The following is a 22,496-nucleotide window of genomic DNA, read 5'->3' on the forward strand; positions in this document are numbered from 1 at the left end:
GAGCCTCATGTGGTAGAGCCTCCAAGAGGAGACAATGATGATGATGATGATGATGATAATGAAGAAAAAAACAAGAATGAGTCTGACCAGGAGGCAGAGATGGAGGAGATAATGGTCCTTAAAGACGATGACTATGAAGAGGATGAGGAGACAGACGTAACAGGTGAGTCATCTACGTGGTCTGTCAAAATTCACACTTGTGTATTATTTAATTTTTTATTTGCTGGGGACGAATACAATATTGAGATATGCACAGCAATTTTCCAATCCAATGTAGGCCTATCACAGCATTTATACCTACAGCATAAGGAATTGCTGTGTGGAGAGGAATTCAGTGATTGAGAGAGCTGGCCTTGGCAAGCTGTGAGAGCTGGAGAGCAGCAGGAGGGTGGGTGGGTGAGCAGAGATTCAGAAACACTACTTGAATTGAACTGTTCAAGCCACCTAAGACTTGACACTGCAGAGCCGTGGTAGATATACTGCCACGGCTCTGCATGAGATGAATGGCAGCTGTGTGAGCTGAGGGAGGTGATGAGCAGATTGAAGGCAGGTGTGAACGTAGGCTTAGTTCAGGTTGATTACAGGACCGGAAGAGAGAGAGAGAGAGAGAGAGAGAGACACACACACACACACACACACACACACACACACACACACACACACAAAACACAATTCCACTCGTCTTCATTTTATTAGTGAGGCAGTAAAAATCAAAACCTCCACAAGTAAACTCTAAACTATCTTCTTGTCTAGATATCGCTAAGTTACCACAACAAGTGAGGAAATACATCTCGGACAAATAGCCGTTTAAAATGCAGCGTTTTTCATAGGTCATGATGGAAAAAATGCCATAAATACAAAGTGTTTGTCTAATTGTCTTGGGGTTTGGCAGCGTACTCTTTAGTGAAAAATCACCTTTGGGACTTTTAGAATATCTAGCAAGATTAGTGGCAAGAACAACATCTGAGACTTGAGATGTGACGCACAGTAAAACCAAAGTCTGGTGAAGCCAAAACTATTGCCAAATGTCGTCAGTGTAGCCAGAGAGCTCTTGTCCTCTGTCCAACCGTGTAGTGTGTCTGAACTTGATGTGTGTTTTTTCCATTGCATCGTATCACGCTGCGGGCTCATCAGCTTTTCTGCTGACTTGACTTGTATATTGGGGCATTGTGTGTTCAGAATGTATGTATAGTTTTGTCTTCATTGCTTCTGAATCTGACTGGAAAGCCCCTGCTGTTAAAGTTTTGATTCATCCTCTCTATACCTCTAAACAGCTGAACAGCAGGACAGACCTCCAGCCTGGGTTCCCAGCATCAGCAGCCGCCTTGGCAGAGATGTCTACCATTACGCAGGACAGGACATAGTCATTCACGAGTCCATAGACTCCTTTGGCGCGGTGATGTGGCCAGCAGTGAGTGCCTCAAGACATCGTTGCCGTTGTCTACTGTTTTCTTAACATGCATAAGAGATGCGTATGTCTTTGCCCTGCAGGCGTTGGCGCTGTGCTCCTTCCTGGACAACAACAGGAAGACGGTGAACCTGAAGGAAAAGGAGGTGCTGGAGCTGGGAGCAGGAACTGGACTGGTAACCATTGTGGCCAGTCTGCTGGGTGAGCTAGTCTCCAGTTTAATTCACACATGAGAACGGACACAAAATCACAATCAGTCATATTTGGGAAACCCTAGTTAGTTAGTGTTCTTGATGTCAGATGTCCTGTTTTCCTCAGGAGCTTCAGTCACCGCTACAGACTTACCTGAGGTGTTGAGTAACCTCCGGGCCAATGTGATGAGGAACACCAGGGAGCGCTGCAGACACACTCCCCAGGTGGCAGCTCTGTCCTGGGGCCATGACCTGGAGAGCGCCTACCCGACATCCGTCTCCCGGTATGACTATGTGCTGGCAGCTGACGTGGTCTACCACCACGACTTCCTGGATGAGCTCCTCGGCACCATGAAGCATTTCTGCAAACCAGGAACGACTTTGATCTGGGCCAACAAGGTGAGGTTTGAGAATGATCGGACTTTTACTGAGAACTTTAAAAAGGCTTTTCACACAAGTCTGCTGGTTGAAGACGGAGAGATGAAGATCTTCATGGCAACGTGTAGAGAGTGAGAGACAGAAAAAGATGGATGGATAACTCAACAACCCTTACAGTGGGCTTTTAGTCCGATTAGAGCCTTGGTTTCAAGTGTTTAAAGTCTTATTAACATCACGCAACAGTTTGTGGTGTGTTTGGCTAACAGGTAAAGGAACTACCAGTACACACACAACTCATCTGCTGCTAAGCGGGCTGACAGCATGGTGAGTTTCATTTAGTTTTTGGCACAATTGTATGACATTTCTTATATGACGCTAGTTTTTGAGTTTGAATGAAGTGTGTTGTACGACACCTTACAGCCGGTTGGTGTCTAGACAGGAAATTAAACAATGGTGGGTTGTATCAGTTCAATCTCCCAATACAGCAGTGGGCGTTGCAGACACACCTGTCAGATCTTTCATCGACTGAATGCACCTCTCCAGTTTGTTAAGTCATTTAAATTAGTTTTGCACTACAATAGTTCAGTTTTAAGAACATTTAAAAGTAAACCTGCATTACAGGTTTATTTTTTTGGGTTTTCTATAATAAATATCACATTCTTATGTCTACACTTTTATCCGTGTCATCGAGGTCTAAGACCACATTTACTCCATTATGAAGGACCATATTTAGCCCGAAAAGATCAAACCTGTCTCATAAGGTTCATGAGAATCAAATCAATTATGTGTCATTGTGGAGGTGAACGAATTAGTAAATTGATTGACATCTTTTCAGTAATTTTCAAGAACGAATGCCACAAACGTTTGATGGTTTCAGCTTCTCAAATGTACAGATGTAATGCTTTTCTACCTATAAACAATTGATCAGTTTAATTGAGAAAAGTGAAACTTTCTCTGCTTGTCTTCATTGGTTACTGAAATTCCGTTATTGTTGGCATGTGAATTGTATTTTCTTTAACATTTCTATTTAATACAGTAAAAAGAAAATTAAGAAAAACCTGTTTAGCTTCTTGTTCTTTACTTAATTTCTAGACAAACTCTTGCAAATGCATCATAAAATAAAGAGTAATGAAGCAATGAAAGGTAAAACCATTCACTCAAAGACCAGAAAACAACTAACAAATTCTTCCAAATCATTTTTATTCAGTGTTGTTTTCCTTGTTTGTGACCACAAAATAGTGTGACAGTTTGGGTCTTTCCCACATCGAGGAAGAATGGGTATAAAATAATACTAGGAGAATACAACCTTATCTCATAACATTCTGTAAAATATTGGCATTTACTAGTTTTTATGACTACAAATATAAACACTCAACATCCAGAAGCAACAGATATAGAGAAGTCTGTTTGGTGACAGAAACGGACGGTACAGTCCTGTGGTGAAAGTTAAGGCCATTTTCGGAGAGACTGTTATTGGCAACGCTTACTGTAGACGTCTGCCTGAACCAAACCCCAGACGCAGGAAAAGAGAAGAAAAAGGACGAAGACACGGGAGTGAACAGAAAATGCCGAAAGTAAAGACGATGAGCACAAATTCTGACGAAACCCACTGACTCCAGTGCAGCCACGCACACCTGGAGAAGCCTGCGCTGAGGCCGCTGCAGAAAGTGCGTGCAAGTCAACTTCTAAAAACAGAAACGCAAGGGGTCGACATGAGCTGTGACCACGGATCTGCTGTGTATGTACAGTTAACAGTCAGCCCAGAAAAGATTGTCTACTCCTGTGAGGACGAAAGTCCTCGGCTTTTACATTCTTAAGCATGCGCCTTCCACTTGTGAGGACTTGAAACACAATTTAGAGCAGTTACATGGAGAAGACCAGTGGTTCCCAAAGTGGGGAGGGGGGGTTCGATGGCAAATCTATTTCCTTCTTCTATTCAAGATTGTGATGATTAATTTGATAATATTCAGCCTTTGAGCCCAACGTTTTGTTTTCCAGAACAAGCGGAAAAGGTTGAGAATCCCAATTGTAAACGATAAAAGGTTAAGATGTAGTTTGTATCTTTAGCATGGTCCTCATTTGCTCTGGCGCAAACCGCCTCATTTGTTTCATGAATCAGCTGAGATGTTTAAAAAAAGACCTTGCCAGTGTTTTTGCAAGTTTTAGATGAACTAAAAATCATGTTAACCTGAAAGTTAGTTCTTCCCACTATTCTGTACAGTCATTATTTCCCATTCAGACAAAAAGGTGTCGAAAGACTTTTGCAACAAGTCTGATAAACCGTCTCGTCAGTCAGGACCGAAGACGAAACAAATATCATTGCGGCATTAATTTGTTTTGACTTGTGATAGGATTTAAATGCAAAATCTGTGGAGTGCTCTTTCAAGTTCTATAATTTAGCCAAGTGAACATCAAGTCTGCATTACTTTTTTCTATTCATAACTAAGCAATCACAAATCAAACTTTAGATTATAAAGAGATAGACTTTAAACTATTCCAGTAAACTGCTTCATATCAAGACTGTGAGTGTTTGGGTATATTTTAATCAACAATGGCAACATAAACATATAACCCCATAATCTCGTTTTGATTGAAATATTGCTAAATTACAAAATGGTGCATAGAACTAAGCCTGCACCGCCTCAACCCAGTGAGACGGCACTAACAGAAATCACCCATGAGGTAATAAACTATTTCTAATCACTCATGGTAAAAAGATGTTTGAGGAATTTCATTTTAAGGGCCTTTTAATGCAGACTTGGTGTTTTACTATGGACGTCTTAAAAGTCTTCTAACATTATGTCGACAAGAAAAATCCAATTAAAGAAATTCTAAAACGCATGTAAAATGGTCAGCTATGATGTAATTATAGTAAATGTGATTTGTAGTAAATCGGATAAAACATTTAAAATAAACACTGACATTGTCCTTTAACGTGAATAAGGTTAATATGGTAAGTATCTGAAGAAAAAACTAAATCATGCTTTAACCCTCTAGTTGGCTATCATTTCAGTTCTGTAGGGAGGAAATGTTCATGTACACAAAATCTGCTCACAAGTAACACATCAAGTCCTTCACAAACACACACACTCACGGAGTATCGCCAGAATCTTGTTTAGGATTAAGAACCCACTCAAATTGAAACAAACTAAAAATCGGCTTCCAAATAAAACTATTGTTTTTCCTTACATCCTAGAAGACATGCATATATGCAAAATACATCAATTTGAATAATATTTGTATTATATATCTATTGCATCTTAATAATTGATAAGTGTGTATGTACATTACTTTATGACACGGTGTACAAATGCAACATCTTGAATGCTGCAGGAGAGACTAATACTCAGTGAACATCCTTCCGCTGCCCGCAACTGCATCTCTTACGTTAGTGAGGTATGTTAAGATGGTTCGTCAAATGTGCTGCTCAGGTTACTGCAGTATGAGGGGGCCGACGCCTGTGGCGGAAAGCCAAAGCCGAGTGCGTTTGTGGCTTCCTGTTACCCGACACAAGCTGGCATACAGTGCACGGGCCCCTCATACAGCAGATATGAGCTGTGAAGCCACGTTTGACACCAAAGGCTGATGGGTGCAATGACTGCAAGAGGCTGAGTGTCGACTGGCACTGATGATTCTGGAGCCTCGCACTGTTTTTCATCCCATCAGAAAAAAAGAAAAAAAAAAGAGAAGGTAAGGTACATGTAGGAAGGCACCTCAATACTGTTTTGTGTTCCGTGTACATGAATCAGAGTCTAAAAAGACAGACAAGACAACATATTAACTTTATCAAGCCAGCTGGAGCAATTGGAGAGAAAAAAAACGAAGAAGAAAAGATAAAGTTCTGTCTCCCTTTTATGTCGGGGACAAGGCAGACTCTGCATGGCCCCCTATGTCCGAACATCTTGCAGCAGCAAGTCCTCCAGTCCTGTCACTGAAGTATCATAACGGTCAGTTGTGAGTTTTTCTGCGGTTGATTTGTTTGTGTGAGTTGATGGGGTCACAGTTTGTTTTGTTGGTTCTTTTAAAACTAGGGATGCATCCCTGTAGTCCACACTGGCCCTTTTACAGTATGTACACAAGAGAATGGTGTTATTGTCCAGAGTCCAGACAGCTGAGGATGAGTGGGGATGTGAAAGCTTCCAAATGTGTAGATGACACCAAAATAAAGGACAACACCCAACGAAGAAAGTACTGAGCCACATGCTGTCAAAAGTTTGAAGCATTTAAAAAACTTAACAGAATTATTTGTTGTTTTTCCAGTTGGTGGCATTCAAATGAACCATCGTGCCACATGGTCTGCAGAGCTGTGATGTGCAACAAGACATTTAAAAACAGGACGAACATGATCCCTTCTCGCCGAATATGGTGTTCAGTGCCTCCAAACAGTTCCACATTGCGTTATCCTTCATTTTGGTGTCCACCTACATCTGCATTTGAAAACCCAGATGCATAGATCATGTGACCCTGAGGGACATGATATCCAATCAACCATATATGGCCATGCTTGCTCATGCGTGCATCTGTGCCTAGAATGATGTGTATTCTGCGGGGTACATGACAGGGAGCCAGTTCTCACTGAAGGTGGCACAGTGTGTCCATTGGAGGTGTCGCATGAGCTGGAAAACAAAATAAACAGGAAGTGATTCAAAGGGAACCAAGTGGACATTCGTCTTTGGAGAGTATGCAGCTAAAAATATCTGGTACATATGCTGAACAGATTGTCGTCGCCGCTCTCATACCTGGATGCAGTTCTTCATGTTGTCTTTGCTGGGTTTCTCCTCCACCATCTTTGAGGCGTATTTTAAGGCTCGGCCGTACATCTTGTTCACAAGAGCGTGTTTGTATGAAAACATCAACACCTGAGCAGTGAAAAGGACAGAAAACAAACAAAATATGAGCTCAACATTTATTGAATGTATATAAAGTAGCTAGTTCAGAAAGTCAGAAAGTACTGAGAGATGGACACAGTAATTTTTCAATCTCACATGGCAGGTAAAATCACATCAGAATACTGAGTAACTAATGTAACAGACTTAATTTTCTAAAAACATCTGGCTCACCTTGGAGTCAGTTAGCTCCGCCCACTTCTGCACCTCCCAAAACGTATCTGTCAGAGCTTTAACCACGCTCTGCACGGTGTCGTCAGAACTACTGGCCACCTGTTCCCCAACTTCCACCTCCACCACCTCCTCCTGTGCTGCTGCTGCTGCTGCTGCTGCTGCTGGTCCCGTGGAGACAGCGGCGGCGCCGTCCTGCGACACCGGGGGCAGCAGCAGCTGGTCGGCTAGAGAGCAGCCCTTCCTACACATAGCGTCCAGCAGAGACGACTTCTGCTTCTCCATGTCGCTGAAACGCAGACGTTAAAAGACAGGTCAGCATTAAGGCCTTGAGCTTCAGCAATTCTGATTGTCTAACATTAGCCAACATAATCTACCATGGCTGTACCAACAAACCCCTTAAGAGCGCATTTAATAGAGTTAGGGTATGTGTTTCTCCTGCCATTTCTTCTTTTAAAAAGCCACACAGTGTTTCTTAAAGTAAAATACTAACTATCTTGATCATGAGATGAGTCGGGATCTTAGTGGCTTACTACCTTGGCAAAACAATTTCAACTGTATATGGGTTCACTTAAAAGATGTCAAATTGTTAACTATCCCAAGTCTGTAATCGTCAATGCAGTCAAAGACTTGTAATGTAATTTACCAAGAATAGAAAAGAAGAATCCTAACAATGCTCGTATTTCCCCTATTAATATGCGTGTGACATACGTCTTGATAGAGGCGGCATCGGGCCGAGGGTCCGTCTTCATGGTGAGGTAAACAGCCAGGGCCGTCTGGTCGATGTGGGATATGACGATGTCGGCTGCTGATGCCACCTCTCTGAGACGTTTTACACGCTCCTGAAAAATAAGCGGAAGGCGGAGAAAGTACTGTGAGCAGAGAGAATTGCATAATTTGGACTCCAACTTCTAGAACTGAATGCTGAAATGCTCCTGCCAGAGCTTCCTCCATATGCCCCTTGTATGTTCCTGGAATGTACCGTTACCTTTTCAGAGTCCAGCTGGTGCAGTCTTTGCACATGGAGCGGGAGGTAATCGAGGTAGTTCTCCGTCAGTTCATCATAGATGGTGCTAGAGTCCAACCTGAACAGCAAAGAAAGAACATGATGAATGGTTAAGTGAGAAATAAAATAAAAAGCAAGCAATGTGTGGCTGAGCAAAACCAAAGAGCTGCTGTGCACACTTCGTCATCCATTGAATCTTTAAGTCTCTCATAGCTTCAGCAAACTCCTCGTTCACGTCTTTCTCTTTGTCCCCCTCCTTGTCCTTCTCCTTCCCTCCATTCTTTGATTTGTTCGGAGCAGGAATTAAGTGGTAAACGACTGGCACGATATCCTGTATGAATACAAAAAAAAAAAGGGAAAGAAAAATAGTTTAGTCAAAAAAATAATAACCAATGCATTCAATAAAATCCATCACCTCTTCTGCTACCCAAATTCTCACACCTCTTCCTGATAATGTCCTATGACTCCCAGCTTCTGGGTATCTCCCTTTTAAATCAGTAAAGAAAAATACCTTTCAATACACAGCTATACAAGCTTAAATTGGTTCTCATTATCAATTGATGTTGATATTAGTAATTTTAACTGACCACCAGAAAACACTCAAAGAAAACAGAAAACAATCAAAAGTAAATACCCATTACAACTAGCCAGTTGCATACTTCAATACAGCAATGATGACATGCTTCGACAATGAAGATATAACAAGTCCCATCTGAAGGTAAGGAATAAGCCATATCCTGATGGTAGGAGAGCAGTGGACGCTCTGTTGTACAGTGTTTCTAGCTCATCCAGTACCTTTTTAAACTTCCCTTGTCGTTTTGCAGAGGCCTGTCCCTGGTGGTCAGAATAACACACAGTAAGGGAGAGACAACACAAACACACCAAAAAGGATTCTCTCTTTCTTCATGTTTTCTTTTTTATCTTTCACCCTCACTCAGAATCAGAGTGTAATCCACCTACCTGTCACACTTTAATAAATGATATGGTGGTTAACAGTGGGGTAGTCCGAGCTCAGATTTCTATCTTGTGCTAACGTCTAACAAATCTGATGGACTTACATCTGCATCTTCACTCAAAACGGAAAACTACAGAAAAATGGGATGTGGTTTTACAGTGAATCTTTAACTTGAAGACAGTCAAATTTTGATGTGTGTGTGAGACTCAAACATCCTCAGGAATGCAATGTGAAATAATAATAATAAAAAAAACATTGAAAAAAAAACAAACATTCATTTGTAAATAAGTGCTGCATTTTGACAAGATATTTGCATTAGAGCTGAGTCGGGCTAGTTCAGGCAAAGACACACAGAGCCGTTAAAACAAAAATGATTCAGACGTGTGCGAAGACACACCCCTCTAGTGGTGTGAAGAAGAGCACCTGCAGCCCATAGAGATAGTAAGAATAAGCTCCAGAAATGAAACATTTGCACAAATCCCAGCGAGTACCGGTATTACATTTTTGTTATTACCTTTTTAAATAAATATTTCACTCAAGTCAATTTGGAAAAGTAAGGAGCACATACCAGCTGTGCTAATAATGAAGCCAAGTCATTTTCTATTGTGCGATTTAGGTCCCTCTGAAGTAAACATGTGAATATTTGGACTGGGTATCAAACATGAAGTGCAGTTTGATTTTATTAAGTGTAAAGAAAGGGCATGTAAGCCCTTTTTACTGTAATTTATCTCCTTGGAGCAGAGGCTGCTGCCCAACTACGTGAAATGACTGCGTGAACTGAACCAGACTGGGGACGGGCTTACGGCATGTTTCATTATGTTACGGATTTTTCCAAGCAAGTCTGAACTGTAACACAAAGGGACGGCACTGTTAGTCTAAGATAAACACTGGAATATTTTTTCCACCAGGTAAACCTGAACATGCACACCTCTCGAGTGTGACAGCGATTATAACCGCATAACTATATAGATTATAATTAACTGGAGGATACACTTTTTTTCTCTTTATATGTAGTTAAGTGTCGATAGGTGTCACGAAATGCCAGTGCCAGTAGCTGTCAGAGAAGTGCCACGACTCGCCAGATAATTGCCACCAGTAGTCACATAGGTGCCACCACCAGAGGGCCACGGACTAATATTCTTCCCATTTTAAAATTGTTAAAACCATGTCTAGAAGTCACTGGCTGGCTGACAGATTGACAACTCATTTTGATCATGTGAGCAACTAAAATATTCATACTAGCCTGCAATCTAATGACCCAGTAAACCGCCAGATCCAGTGTGTTTAAATCTGACAGAGGTGATGGAATGAGCAACATCAAATTGTGTTTTGGGACTAGAAGCAGAAGCATGGACAAAGGCATAGGAGAAATGTCATGCATTACCCAAAGAAAACAGCAACTAATTTAAGAAGCAACACACCAGAGTCAGATCAGCGCTAAAGATGATGACATACATGATAAACCCTTGAAAAAGGAGACGCAACGAGCATTGGAGCACTGGTCTTCACTCCTGATCCTCAAGACAACAAGTGCATCACATACAAATGAGTAATTAATCAGATCAAACAAAAAAATTAGCACACTGGTCAACATATCCAGATAGGCCCTGTATTGTAATATGTTATGTGTTCAGACAACAATGTGAAAAATCCCCTCATTTGAGGAGGAAACTAAAACTAGCATGACTTTAGATCCCGAGGAGCAGGACTGATTATTGCTCTGGAGGATAAAAGGAACAACAAATAAAGGCCACTCACTGCTTTCTTGCCAAACTCGCTCTTGGGGACAACCAGAGTGCCTGAAAGATAGCATCCCGGACTCGTCCCCTTTGGGATCCTGAAAAAACAAGGGGAAAAAGACCGCAATAGAGAGAGAAAAAAGATGGGAACATTAGACTAAATTGGATTGCAATATATTTTCAAAGCAAACATGAACTTCCCCAGCAGCGCGTCAAGCTTTGAGCAACCGCCATTAAGTATTTTGAGGTTTAATGCTTTTGATGAAGGGTACTTATACAGAAGATATTGAGAAACCGAGTAAACATTCCCAGCTTGGAAATAACTCAAGTTGAACTCTGCGCACAAGCTTGATACTACAACATTAGCAATAAGAATGCAGAGCCTCATATTTAATGTCCCCTGTTGATTGTGAGTCTATAATAATCTACAATTGTCGCAGCTGTTTCTTCCTCAGTGCTATTGTGTCACGGAGGCCTAAATATGTCCTGATTAAAAAAAAAAAAAAAAAAATTCTGTAATGTCTCTGCTGTTCTGTGATCAGGCAGCAATCCTACCAATTATGTTTAGCTGACAGGTTGAGAATGTTTTGTTTGTGGGTGGCAAGTCCCTCTATAAGATGATAAAATACAATTGAAAAGTCCCTCGCAAATCGACTCACTTGTCGTCAGGCAGGGCTGTGACGTAGAAGGGTTGCGTGGCACCTGCGCACAAGGTGAGAGAGTTTGCCTTCTTCTTTGCCATGAGGGCAGCACGGTGTGACTCGTAGACATCTAGACTGAGCGTGGTGGACAGACGATGAGAAACCACAAACGGTAGGTCCTTGAGGCGCTCCAGTTCGCTGGACTGCTCGTGGCGGACCTGCAGACGCACATTATAGTCCCCCTTTTCCAGCTTCAGAGAATACTGAAGAAGAAAAACAGACAGAAGGGAGTTGTGTTAAATGTGAAAAAGGCACCAACTAAAGATACGAGTAAACATCTGGCAAATACATTATTTATTTTTTTTATCTCAGAGGCGAGTCTTTAATGTGGCTCAATGTACCTGGTGTGGATAAGCATCCCCTGACCCTAATAGTCTCTTGTTCTGATCAAACAGCATCCAGAGCTGACTGTCAAACTCAGACTCGTACAGCAGCTCACACAGCATGGGACAGCTGGGGGTGACCTCTCCACTCTTAGGCTGAGGACAGCAAAATAAATTAAGAATGTACATGTATTGAAAACAAAAGCTAAAAATACAAAAATCAGCATTTTCCTCTCAAGTGATGATGATGTTGGTAGTACCTGGTGAAAGCTGTAGGAGAGGACAATCTCGTAGAGTTGTCTGTTGTTAGGCAGAACGTCCCTCAATCCCAGGGCTTTTATCTTTGAATTTAAGGGCCTAGAACAACAACAAGGATGAAACAATGAACTGCACTGATGTGACTGTGTGTGGCCGTGTGTGTGTGTGTGTGTGTGTGTGTGTGTGTGTGTGTGTGTGTGTGTGTGTGTGTGTGTGTGTGTGTGTGTGTGTGGTTGGTTACCTGAGAGGCTGAACCCAAGACTTGAGGGTGATAGTGGGGGACACCTCCTCGTACCTCAGAGGCGATGTCACATCAAAAATCGTCACTCCCTCTGAAGCGTGCTGCGCAGAGACAAATGACAGTTACGACCAGAGACCTGATACCGACTCGGCTGAAGTTTACTTGTCCGTGTTGCTAATCTGTAAGACTGTTCTCTTCTCACTATGTGCAGGGGTGAAGGGGAAGTGTTGAGTCCATGGAACGAGATGCTGTAGTCCACTGTGACGTCACCCAGGCTCGCCCACCAGCGTGCAATGCAAAACTCAACTATCTTTCCTGACTGGAGAGGAAACCAAAAACAAGGAGAAATTAGTCCACCCTTATGATATTTTAATATGTATGCATCTACGAAATTAAGTAACTTTGATTCCAGCTTGTTTTTTTTTTTACAGAATTACTCATGTGCAAAATCCCAGTCAATTAATTATATATTATAAATTAAATATACATACCAGCACAGGGAAAGCCTCAGTGAGTGAGCCTCTTTCCAACAGTGAGGAAAACTTGTAGAATTCATTCGCTCTGTATGCTCTCTGTTTCACCAGGTGCACCGCATGGAGAACGAACTTTGACGACACGTCACCTGAATGAGAGGTCAGTGTGATCTCTGCAGGAGAAACACAGGGCCGGAGAGGTCAGAAACGGCAGAGCAAAGAGAAGAGAGAATGCATGACGACAAGAGAAGGAAAAGCCATATTTAGATTTTGCACATCGATCTCTACTGAGAAAAAAAGAGAGTAAGTTCAAGTCACGTCTCTCTTACTACTGACTTGTGGATTGTATGATAACGCTGATGGATTTAAATGTTTTCCCCCCATGCTATATTACACTTGTTATCAACAATAAATCAATTTGACAGTGACACTCAGTCACCAAGGCAGGAGGACCATGGAAGGAAAAATAACTCCCGACAACAACGGGTGCAGCATAAACATTTTTACAAAAAGGGTAACCAAAGTGAGAATGCGGTCGAGAAAATCCACTTCACAAATTAATCCAATTTAAAATCTAAAACAATACACTTTACTTCAGCTGAATGTTAGATCAAATAAAAAAAATCTAAATGTTAAGTACTTCCTCAAGCACACAATGTACTGACCTGCCCAGGAGGCTCCCTGAGGAACAGTGATGAAGTGGCGTTTGATCTGGCCTGGTCTGAAGTGGACGTCTGGGAAACACACCTCCTGATTACGACTATCTGTCACTCTGTCAGATGAAAGAGAGAGCGCTGTCAGACACATTCAAACCTCTTGGAAGAGTGACAAAAAGAAACAAAACCCAAAATGATGTAAGAACCTACTTGGCGGGGATAATGACAGTGATTGGGACCCTGAATAGGGGGCCGCAGCTAGGTGCTGCTGTATCATACCCACAGACCTAAAAAAAGAAAGAAAAAAAAAGCACATGTTCAAAGTAACCAGATTAACATTAATATACTCTGAAACTAATATTTTCATCCTACTCTCTTTCCAGTCCCTACCTCTGTGTAGTGCACTCCCTCTCTTAGTCCAACAGGATCGATGCGGACGTTCACGTGACGACACTGGTTCATCAGCTCTAGATGGGAGGGGCACTGGACCCACGCAGCGGTACATGTGAGCGCCAAGTGGAGCTGCAAGGAGATTCGCTCTGAGTTTCCTGCGGTGGACATCAAAAGGAGGCAGATTATGTAAAAGATGAAACACACTTGTTAACACTTAATTGAAAAGCTGTAAATGATTGTGGTTGTAAGTATGAACAGTACCTGTGTTCTCCGGAAAGATGGGTTCAATTCCTACTCCGTGATCTGAGGGGGCGAGAATATGGGCTGGGTCCCTGAGGTAGATGCCTCTCTGTGATCCTACACTTACTGAGAAACCAATGTGGCTTGTGGATAAAGTGGCATGTTGAGTGAGGTAGTCTAATGCCTTGTCCACCTGAGAGGAAGAAACGGAGTAGGTTACTGCATGGCACAGAGGAACATGGCTTAATGGTTAAATAAAAATGATAGAACATGCTCAGACTAAGAGTTACCTGGATTATTCCATGACCCTGTGCAAACACCTCGATGTCATCAAGCTTCAGAGCTGTGTGCTCCAGTGCCCTCCTTACCGCAGGAACAGAAGCACGGATCCCACTCTGCTTCAGTCCTTAAAATAAAAAAAAAATACAAAAATCACACAAAGATCAGATCTGCACTTCCACACATGCAGTACATTCCCTTGTCTAGTATAAATCTGTGAGCCTGGACGCACCTGAGAGGATTAGCGCGATGCCGCCACAGGCATTCGGAGATGACATAGATGTGCCGTTCATCAGCTGGGTACCACGAAGAGTCCAGTTGGGTACAGAGGCAATGGCTCCGCCAGGCGCACTGATGCTGACACCCAGGGCCCCGTCTGTACAGGGGCCCCTGGACGACCAGGTGTACTGATTGGGAGGCAGCTTCTCCCTCAGGGAATACTCTGCCACCATCATTTCTGGAGTCACATATGCGCCAACTCCTACGAAGAGAAGGGAGCAGGATTATGGCAACATGCAAAGAAAATGAACACATTCATCTTAAGCCTACACATTGTTTGTTTCTTTTACCGCCGTTGCAATGGAAATTTCCATGATAAAACATACGGATAATTATTTTAACATCACAATGAAAACCAAAGATTACGAAAGCTTATGTGTTCACAGCAGTCCACTGCTCCTAAATTGCTAAAGATGGGTTAAATGCAGAGACCAATATTCATATATGTATGTAAAAATATGTAATGTGACGAATGTAATAAAATTCATGTTTTTATAGCTTTTCGGGAAAATGTTGGTGTTGTACATTGTGCTTAATTAATATGTATACCTATGACAGTGCTGGTGGTTCCCCCCGGGCAGCCAACAGTGGAGAGGCACGGGCCATTGTTTCCTGCACTTGAAACGAATATGACATTGTGCTTCTGCACAGCCTCATTGATCACCTCACAAATCCTCCTGAAAGGCAAATTGACGGCAAATTGACGTAAAATCAGTGTTGTGACGCCCCTCCCCCACCGTCCTGACCGAACCTCTGCAATCAACTGGCCGGCATCGGAGGGTTAACAGATAATTAGGCTTACCTGGGCCCTTGAGCTATACATGCTGGCCCCTGTGCTCACTGTGTCTGCCTTGCTACAGCAGACAACCACTCTGCATCATTCTTTTGGTCTTTCACCTCGAACACCTTTGCAGGACGCATGACAAACATCCACGCATGGCTTTCAGACCTGCACACTTTGAGTTGCGTTTACTGCAATATAATGAATTGTGTTGGTTTTTAGTATAACCGTGTCACATTCCCTGAGCACAGTATGCAACAGATAACCAATCCATACAATCACACCCTCTGTTGTGATACTTACCCCGTGTTTGGCCAGTGGGTGGCTTCCCCGTAGCTATAGTTCACCAGGTCACACTTGTAGTTGATGACTTCAATCATCTTTGAGTGACAAGAAAAAGATAGAAAAATTAAAAAGGGGGTGGGGGGGATGTAAGCAAACTGCTCATCTATATTTGTTTCGTCAATATACCGCGCGGATGAGTCCTGTGCCTGTTTCCATGGTGCTGAGGCGGGTGTCTCCAATCTTCAGAGCCAGGATTTGGGCACCGGGAGCCACACCGTTTCGTTCAGGTTCCTCTGGGAAGTTACCGGCTGCAATGCTTGCCACATGTGTCCCATGAGCCCCTTTAAAAGCACACGAACAAGTTAAACTGGAGAACACACTGTGGACATCTACATATGATGCAGCCTTTACAGGTGAACATGGAACCACCTCCTGTTACATTGAAAAACTTTTTGTGTTAACTGACTGAATCATGTAAAGACTTCTTTTCAGAGGAAATAGATTATATGTGTTTTGGGATACCTTACCACCACTGGTGACAATGCAGAGTGTGTTTCCCTCATCGTAAATATTAACAGAGTAGTTAAGCATCTCAGCATTTCCCAACGTGGCATACTCTTGCGTCTCTCTGTAGGAGCTAAGCACAGTGCTCTGGGACAGCTCTCCATTCTCTAAAGTGTCGACTACAGCCCTGAGGAGAACAAACAAGAAGATAAATATCCAATTAGTAACAGAAGTAGAATGTTAAAAAAAAAACATGCATAAAGAGGGGGAAAAGGTTATTATGGCTTGCCTCCATGTGATGCCATCGTGCCAAAGCACACAGTCATATACAGGACCAGGATCACTGTACTTCTTTTCTAATGACGCCAGCAACTCTGACTGACTCTGCAGCTCTTCCTTCTGCAACTTCTCCATCTGGAGCGAGAAAGCAGGAGGTAAAGATAGTAGAGAGAAAGATTAGGAAACACCACATTACCGTGACTAGCAACTGCATGCAAACACTGACGGGTTCACAAAGAACTGAGGTTTGTAAATCTGACCTGTGAGGGTGTTGGGTGAGAGAGGTCAAACTCTTCCGTCTTACGAGAGACCTCAGCTAGTGCTGATCGGTGTGGTGGGTCCCACGTCTTCTCCTTTCGCTCTTTCTAGTCGACGAAAGCACAACAAAAGTAACATAAAACATCCACAAAGTATGGCAATCTAATTGATTTTCATTTGTTTTATCTACAGGACAACATATATTCTTGTTTTACTACTCTGGAATAAACCTATATAAAGTAGTAAGAATACAAGAGAGAGAGGCTATCTGCGCAAAGCCACAATGTTGTAAAAATCAAACCCAGGACGGACTGAGTACAGCAATAATGTCCTATCTTCCTACCTGTATTCTTTCTTTGAGAGCCTTAGGGAAGAACTCATAGCCATTTTTAACTCCAATGCGATACTTCCCTGACGGGTTGACCCAGCCAGGAGGGATCTGGAAGACATAAAAAGAAACAGACAATATGAAGAAGGAAATATAAAGTGTAGGTCAAAAAATACAGTCATGTATAATTAGATTTTAAAATGAGCCACACAGATTCAATGAAAAATCATTTCAGATGTAAGGCAATACCTGCGATGGAACATATCCTACGTGACAGCTGTTACTCATTTTGTTTTGTTTTCATCATTAGTTTTGGGGTGTCTACTAACCTTAAGTGTTCTACCGGAGAGGCCAGCAATGGTCCCATCTTTCGGCTCCGTCACCGTGGCCATGTTCACATCACCGCTGCCTGTTGTGTCGATGATGTCGACGATCTTTGGCTTCCCCTCAGTTGTGACCTAAAGAAGCAGCAATGAAAAAGGCAATCAGTAATCAATTACGAAGTTCAGCCTGAGAGGGGCGCACAGCACTAACTCCCCCTGATCAGGAAGGACTGTGGACACATATAGCTACGTGTATATATATATATATATATATATATATATATATATATATATATATATATATATATATACACATATATATATATATATGATGTAAAAGACGTACAAACCATAACATTAGACAAGAAACAAATTCTAATGGCTTGCAACAGCATTTCCCTCCTTATACATATTTGTTGACAGACTCTGAAGAGGTCAGATTGTGCCCTTTTAAGCACAACTGAAGGAAGGTGACGTGATTGAAACGAGCCGGTCGACCATAGTTTAGTGTCACGACATGCCGAAGACACGCACATAAATATATGGAAATTAACTTGATCCCGGCGTGACTTGGCAATAACGTAAACATGGAGCATTTAACTAATTAACGTCACGGCTCACTAACCGGCCGTACGTCATTATCGCTGATATTAACGGGGTCGCCCCAAGGCACCACGGTGACCAACGGACACCACCGAGGAGATTGACGGGCAACAGAAGCGGACACATTCAGCTGTTAGCTGCCGGGTCAGCGTGCTAACCGTTCCCGTTCATGTTAATGGTCGTGTATTATGTCTCACACCGAAGCAGGATACAGTACTTGCTGTCAATTACTGTAACGTTATGTGTATTTGGTTGTCATAAACAGCCATGAAGCTAAATGCCATAACGCTAGTTGGTGTGTGTAGCTAAATTAATCTAGCTCATTTAGCCGTTGGGTGACTGTGTATTAAAATGAACGAATCGGGCCTTTAGCATCGCTAGCTTGCACCAGCTAGCTAGTAGCCAACAGCCGGTCCGATTTACCTGCATGCCGGGGGCCCCGGGGTCCACGCCGGTGTCGAGGATGGCGATGAGCACCCCCCGGCCATCGTACTCGGGGAACCTGGTGAGATAAGACGCAGCGCCGGTTTCTTTTTTGGGGAGCAGCCCGTGGAAGGGGAACGGTTCTTCGGTAGAATGCGCAGCCATGGTCAAAAGGGCGACAATGAAAACAAAGCGGCGAAATGGGGAAGAGAGCGACAAGCAGGGTGAGAAGGACTGGGAGGAGAGCCGTTTAAAGGGGCAGTGCGAGCCACATGTCTCTGCAACCTTTGTTGAGCAGGCCTTTTGACATTATATACAGTATGTATACAGAACAATATTTTGTTGGTCTTACCCGGCATTCAAAGCCCGTATCCTGGATTTTATATGTGAAAGCCCCAAGTTCACCATGTGCCAGCTTGTTTAACATGTATTGTGATATATTAAACACAAAACTGAAGCAACAGAGGCTGCGTTTGATCAAAGTCTGGGGCCACATGCCGATATCTGGGCTTGTTAAGCTGTTGCCACAGGGGCCACTAGTCCCCTTCATGTTTCTGTCCAGTTCTTGACTAATTCAAGTTTGGCTAATTTGCCAAAGGATTACTACAGCAGTTGCAATGACATTTGACCTCGTAAAGTTAGCCAAGAGTGTAACAACACAAATAAACATCCAGTTACATAATCTCAACACAGTGCAGAGATGCTGGTTCATTACAGCTGACTTAAAGTTTGAATTCTTACCCCTTGGCTAACACACAAATATAAAAGATTAAAACGTTCAAATGAATCTCCTATACAGCAGAATTCTTAAGGCCGGCTATATTAACTTAATTAAGTGAAACTGTCTTTTAAATCAGGCAAAATTAGGACTAACGGAAAACCACAGACCAGTCTAAAATATATGGGTCACTGGCCCATAGTGCACACTAGGTGGTGTTATAATAGTGACAGTTGTGGCATTGCTGCAGTCACACACTGTTCTCTTTTCTCTCAAAGGCTTACTAAACTAAACTGAAGTAATGCATTGCTGCTACTGCAATTCAGAATGAATAGGTTTTAGACAATATTTAGGGACAATATAATGGACATTAATGTCTATAGATTTACCCTATATACGATATAATGAACATTAATGTCTAAAGATTTACCCTTCAAACAAGTTTATCTAAACAATTCTTTCTTAGCTGCTTGCACTAATCAAAACCTTTTGGGGGGAGTTGCATGCATTTGAATGATTACATATCTTCCATGAAGTTATTTACCCTCATTACCAATCAGAGACTGGCAGATGAACAAAAGGTTGTGTTTTTGTATAAATGTTTGGATTTCTGGTTTAACTAAAAGGATGGAGCAAGGACTGTCCACACATCGGCATGTGTTACATATGTACTACTAACTAACCTACAGCCGATGATTTCTGCTTTTTGTATTTTTTCCAAATGGAGCGTTGAGAATGGTGGACTGTGGAAACAATCAACTAAAAACAAACAAGTCTGATCAACTAAAGAGATTCTGCAAATATGTGAGTTGGAAATATTAGTGATACAGTTGCATTGGTGATGTTTCCACCTACCAGATCACATTCATTCTTCTAATATTTGATTCATGTACTATTCATCAAGATTTGATTTGTTTTTCCCCCATAATACCAGATTAACTTTGCACGAGTCAATCGACATCTGTTCAACTCAGAACTCCCTGTCTCTTTCACATATACCATATCCATTCACATATGTACACTGTATGTACCACACAAGAATGAAGAACAAGCCCCGGTAGGGAGAGTTGGTTGTAAGTGTGCAGTTATTTTAAGTGTGCCAACGCCCTCAGTCGCTGCTCTGGTGGCTGGCTTGTGCATAATAAAACAACAGTGAGCATCCTTTCACTAATTTGCTTAGAGTCAGTATCTGCCTTCTCTTCCTCTTTCTGTCAATGGCTCTGCATTGTCACACATACCCAAACAAACATATGCAAACACTTGCACACACACACACTGTTTGATGCCAAGCTTGCACTTATTTGGATATCCTCTCTAACTTTTTTTTCCATGTGATAAGTTAGACTTCCAAAATATGAGAGCCTTTTTCTGTTTCTCTGTTTTACAGCATTAGCACTCATACACACCCGCATACAGTCACACCCGCAAGCTTGTGGTGGTTTACCACAGGGCGTAGCCGCTTCAGCTAAACTGAAATGAATGCACGTCATTAACGTCTTTAAAGCATTATTTCCCTATGTGATGCCGCACATACACTTACAAAAGAACAGTATTCTCCACCTCCCTCACATTTTTGCAGATATGATACTAATTTGGTTGCTGTGGTATGATAGTGGCAACCATTGACTCCTGCATTTTCTTCTATTACGCTGAATTGACTGCCGTTACATCTGTGCATGCAAATGTACGGTCCAGAGGAGAGTTTACGGCTTACCTGCTGGGCTAAATAGACTTTGAATTAAGGTAGAGCCCAAATTGCTCTTCCATGTTCCATGTTCCATGTTTTAGAGAGGCACACAAATTGGATTAACTGTGCCACTGATATGCAGGCACAGGCACAATAAACACATTCAGTCAGTGGTGGGAAAGGTATTCAGATACTTTACTGAAGTATGAGTGAAATACATGCGTTCAAAAATGTATTTATGGAAAATGTTAGCCTCAAAATATGTTTAAATGACCAAAAGTAAAGGTACGATTGGATTATACTGTAATTATAGATGCATCATCAATGTATACGGGTATCTTTATGTCACTAATGTTGCAGCTGGTAAAAGTGGGGCTAATACTAATGTTTTGTATTGATGATCTGCACTGATGGAAGAAGTATCAATGCAACATTGTAAAGTGACTCCATTACACACATCCAAATTCCCACATTAGTACAGAAGTATTAACAGCGTAAGTTACACAAAGTTAAAGGACTCGTTCTGCAGGAATATTGCATCTGTGAGTGTTATACTATTATATATGACATCATTAGTTCATACTGACGCATCAGTGTGGAAGCAGCATTTAACTGTTGTCAGGCTCCTACCAAAGGGTCACAAGAGAAATCTGAGGGGCCGTGAAATGTTTACCGGGAGAGGAAAGAAGAAGGAAAAAAACTGTTTTTCTCCACAAATCTGTTTTCATTTTTGGTACTTTTTTGATAATCTTTTCAGTTTTTTGTGAAATATTGAATAATGTTACTTCTTTTGGCCTTGGCGAATTATTTAACTGAAAGCATGTGAGAAGTTTATCGGCAAGAACTGTCTTTGGTGGCACTGTAAACAACTCAAGAGAACTTCTGAAATGTGCCAACAGGCCCCAACTGGAAAATGCTCAGTTACTTTGCACCACTGATGATCTGAATCTGCAAAGTGACTAGAAGCTGAATGTGTCAAACGATGAAGTGGAGTATAAAGTACAATGAATCCTTCTAAAATGTACTGAAGTAGAAGTGGCATAAAATATAAATGTACTTGACTAAATGTACGGAATTCCTTTCCCTACTGCATTCAGTTAGCTTTAGTGCACGTCAGGGTTGTTGTTATTGTGTGGTGACAAGTCATTTCTCTTTAAAAGGAGACTCCAATAGGCTGATGGCAGCACTGGGACACACAGCCTAATTAGATTTAGAGCTGTTCTCAAGGAGTCAGCTAATCCTAACACTTCAGCTGGCAGAGGGAAGTGCTGCAACTAGCCGTCGCTCCTGGTGGAGAGGCTGTCCGACTGTTCTTACAGTCCCACATCGCTGCTGGGTTGGGCTCAGCCAGCTGGGTTTGCAGAGTGCTCCTGACCAGAGTCGGGCTATTTTGAGGAATGTGGTCATGGTGATCTCAGAGGCGTGGTCCAATAGGCTCAAGTGTGGGCTGATGATGATCCTGTGTCTTTCACCTGAATGGATGTTAAACCCTTTCCAGACTGTCCTCCCACTGAGCAAACCAGCACCATGTCCAGTTTTCCATCTGTTAAATTTGGCTCGAGATCAGTGTCATCCGGAAAACAGGGACAAATTAATTATTTACAGGTTATTGCTGACTTGTTTTGCTTTTACAATTCTCTTTTGGCTCTAAAATCCTCTTGTTTCCATGAGCTCATATTGTCTATCGTAGTTTGATAAAAGATTGGATGCGAGAGACAGGGATTTATTGA

The 22,496-nt window shown here is 42.2% G+C and overlaps 2 protein-coding genes across 3 annotated transcripts; one reads left to right on the plus strand and one right to left on the minus strand.

The window, feature by feature from the left end:
• Positions 1 to 71: 71 nt before the first annotated feature.
• Positions 72 to 6,356, plus strand: LOC306735410 (protein-lysine methyltransferase METTL21C-like). Of its 2 annotated transcripts, XM_079216876.1 has the most exons (5): positions 72 to 163; positions 1,275 to 1,411; positions 1,492 to 1,609; positions 1,727 to 1,998; positions 6,238 to 6,356. In XM_079216876.1, exons 1-5 carry the CDS (start codon positions 100 to 102, stop codon positions 6,253 to 6,255), a joined length of 609 nt encoding a protein of 202 aa, XP_079073002.1. In that variant the 5' UTR covers positions 72 to 99; the 3' UTR covers positions 6,256 to 6,356. The 2 variants fall into 2 exon arrangements, with proteins under 2 accessions (XP_079073002.1, XP_079073001.1); XM_079216875.1 differs by lacking the exon at positions 6,238 to 6,356 and having other exon boundaries at positions 1,727 to 3,015.
• On the minus strand, positions 5,741 to 18,526 carry tpp2 (tripeptidyl peptidase 2; the record flags this gene model as incomplete). The annotated part of the gene is given in 31 exon segments (XM_079216873.1): positions 5,741 to 6,593; positions 6,717 to 6,836; positions 7,038 to 7,174; positions 7,177 to 7,204; positions 7,206 to 7,323; positions 7,746 to 7,876; positions 8,023 to 8,119; positions 8,220 to 8,371; positions 8,836 to 8,874; positions 10,754 to 10,832; positions 11,394 to 11,638; positions 11,777 to 11,914; positions 12,019 to 12,115; positions 12,258 to 12,358; positions 12,460 to 12,576; positions 12,749 to 12,903; positions 13,396 to 13,502; positions 13,597 to 13,673; positions 13,777 to 13,934; positions 14,041 to 14,212; positions 14,310 to 14,425; positions 14,531 to 14,779; positions 15,127 to 15,254; positions 15,662 to 15,738; positions 15,830 to 15,984; positions 16,171 to 16,334; positions 16,437 to 16,561; positions 16,687 to 16,791; positions 17,028 to 17,123; positions 17,342 to 17,470; positions 18,362 to 18,526. Coding segments are annotated over 31 exon segments (3,867 nt in total). The 3' UTR covers positions 5,741 to 6,503.
• Between the last annotated feature and the right edge of the window lie 3,970 nt (positions 18,527 to 22,496).

This window comes from Taurulus bubalis, assembly GCF_910589615.1.
Source record: "Taurulus bubalis genome assembly, chromosome: 4".
Classification (NCBI taxonomy): domain Eukaryota; kingdom Metazoa; phylum Chordata; class Actinopteri; order Perciformes; family Cottidae; genus Taurulus; species Taurulus bubalis.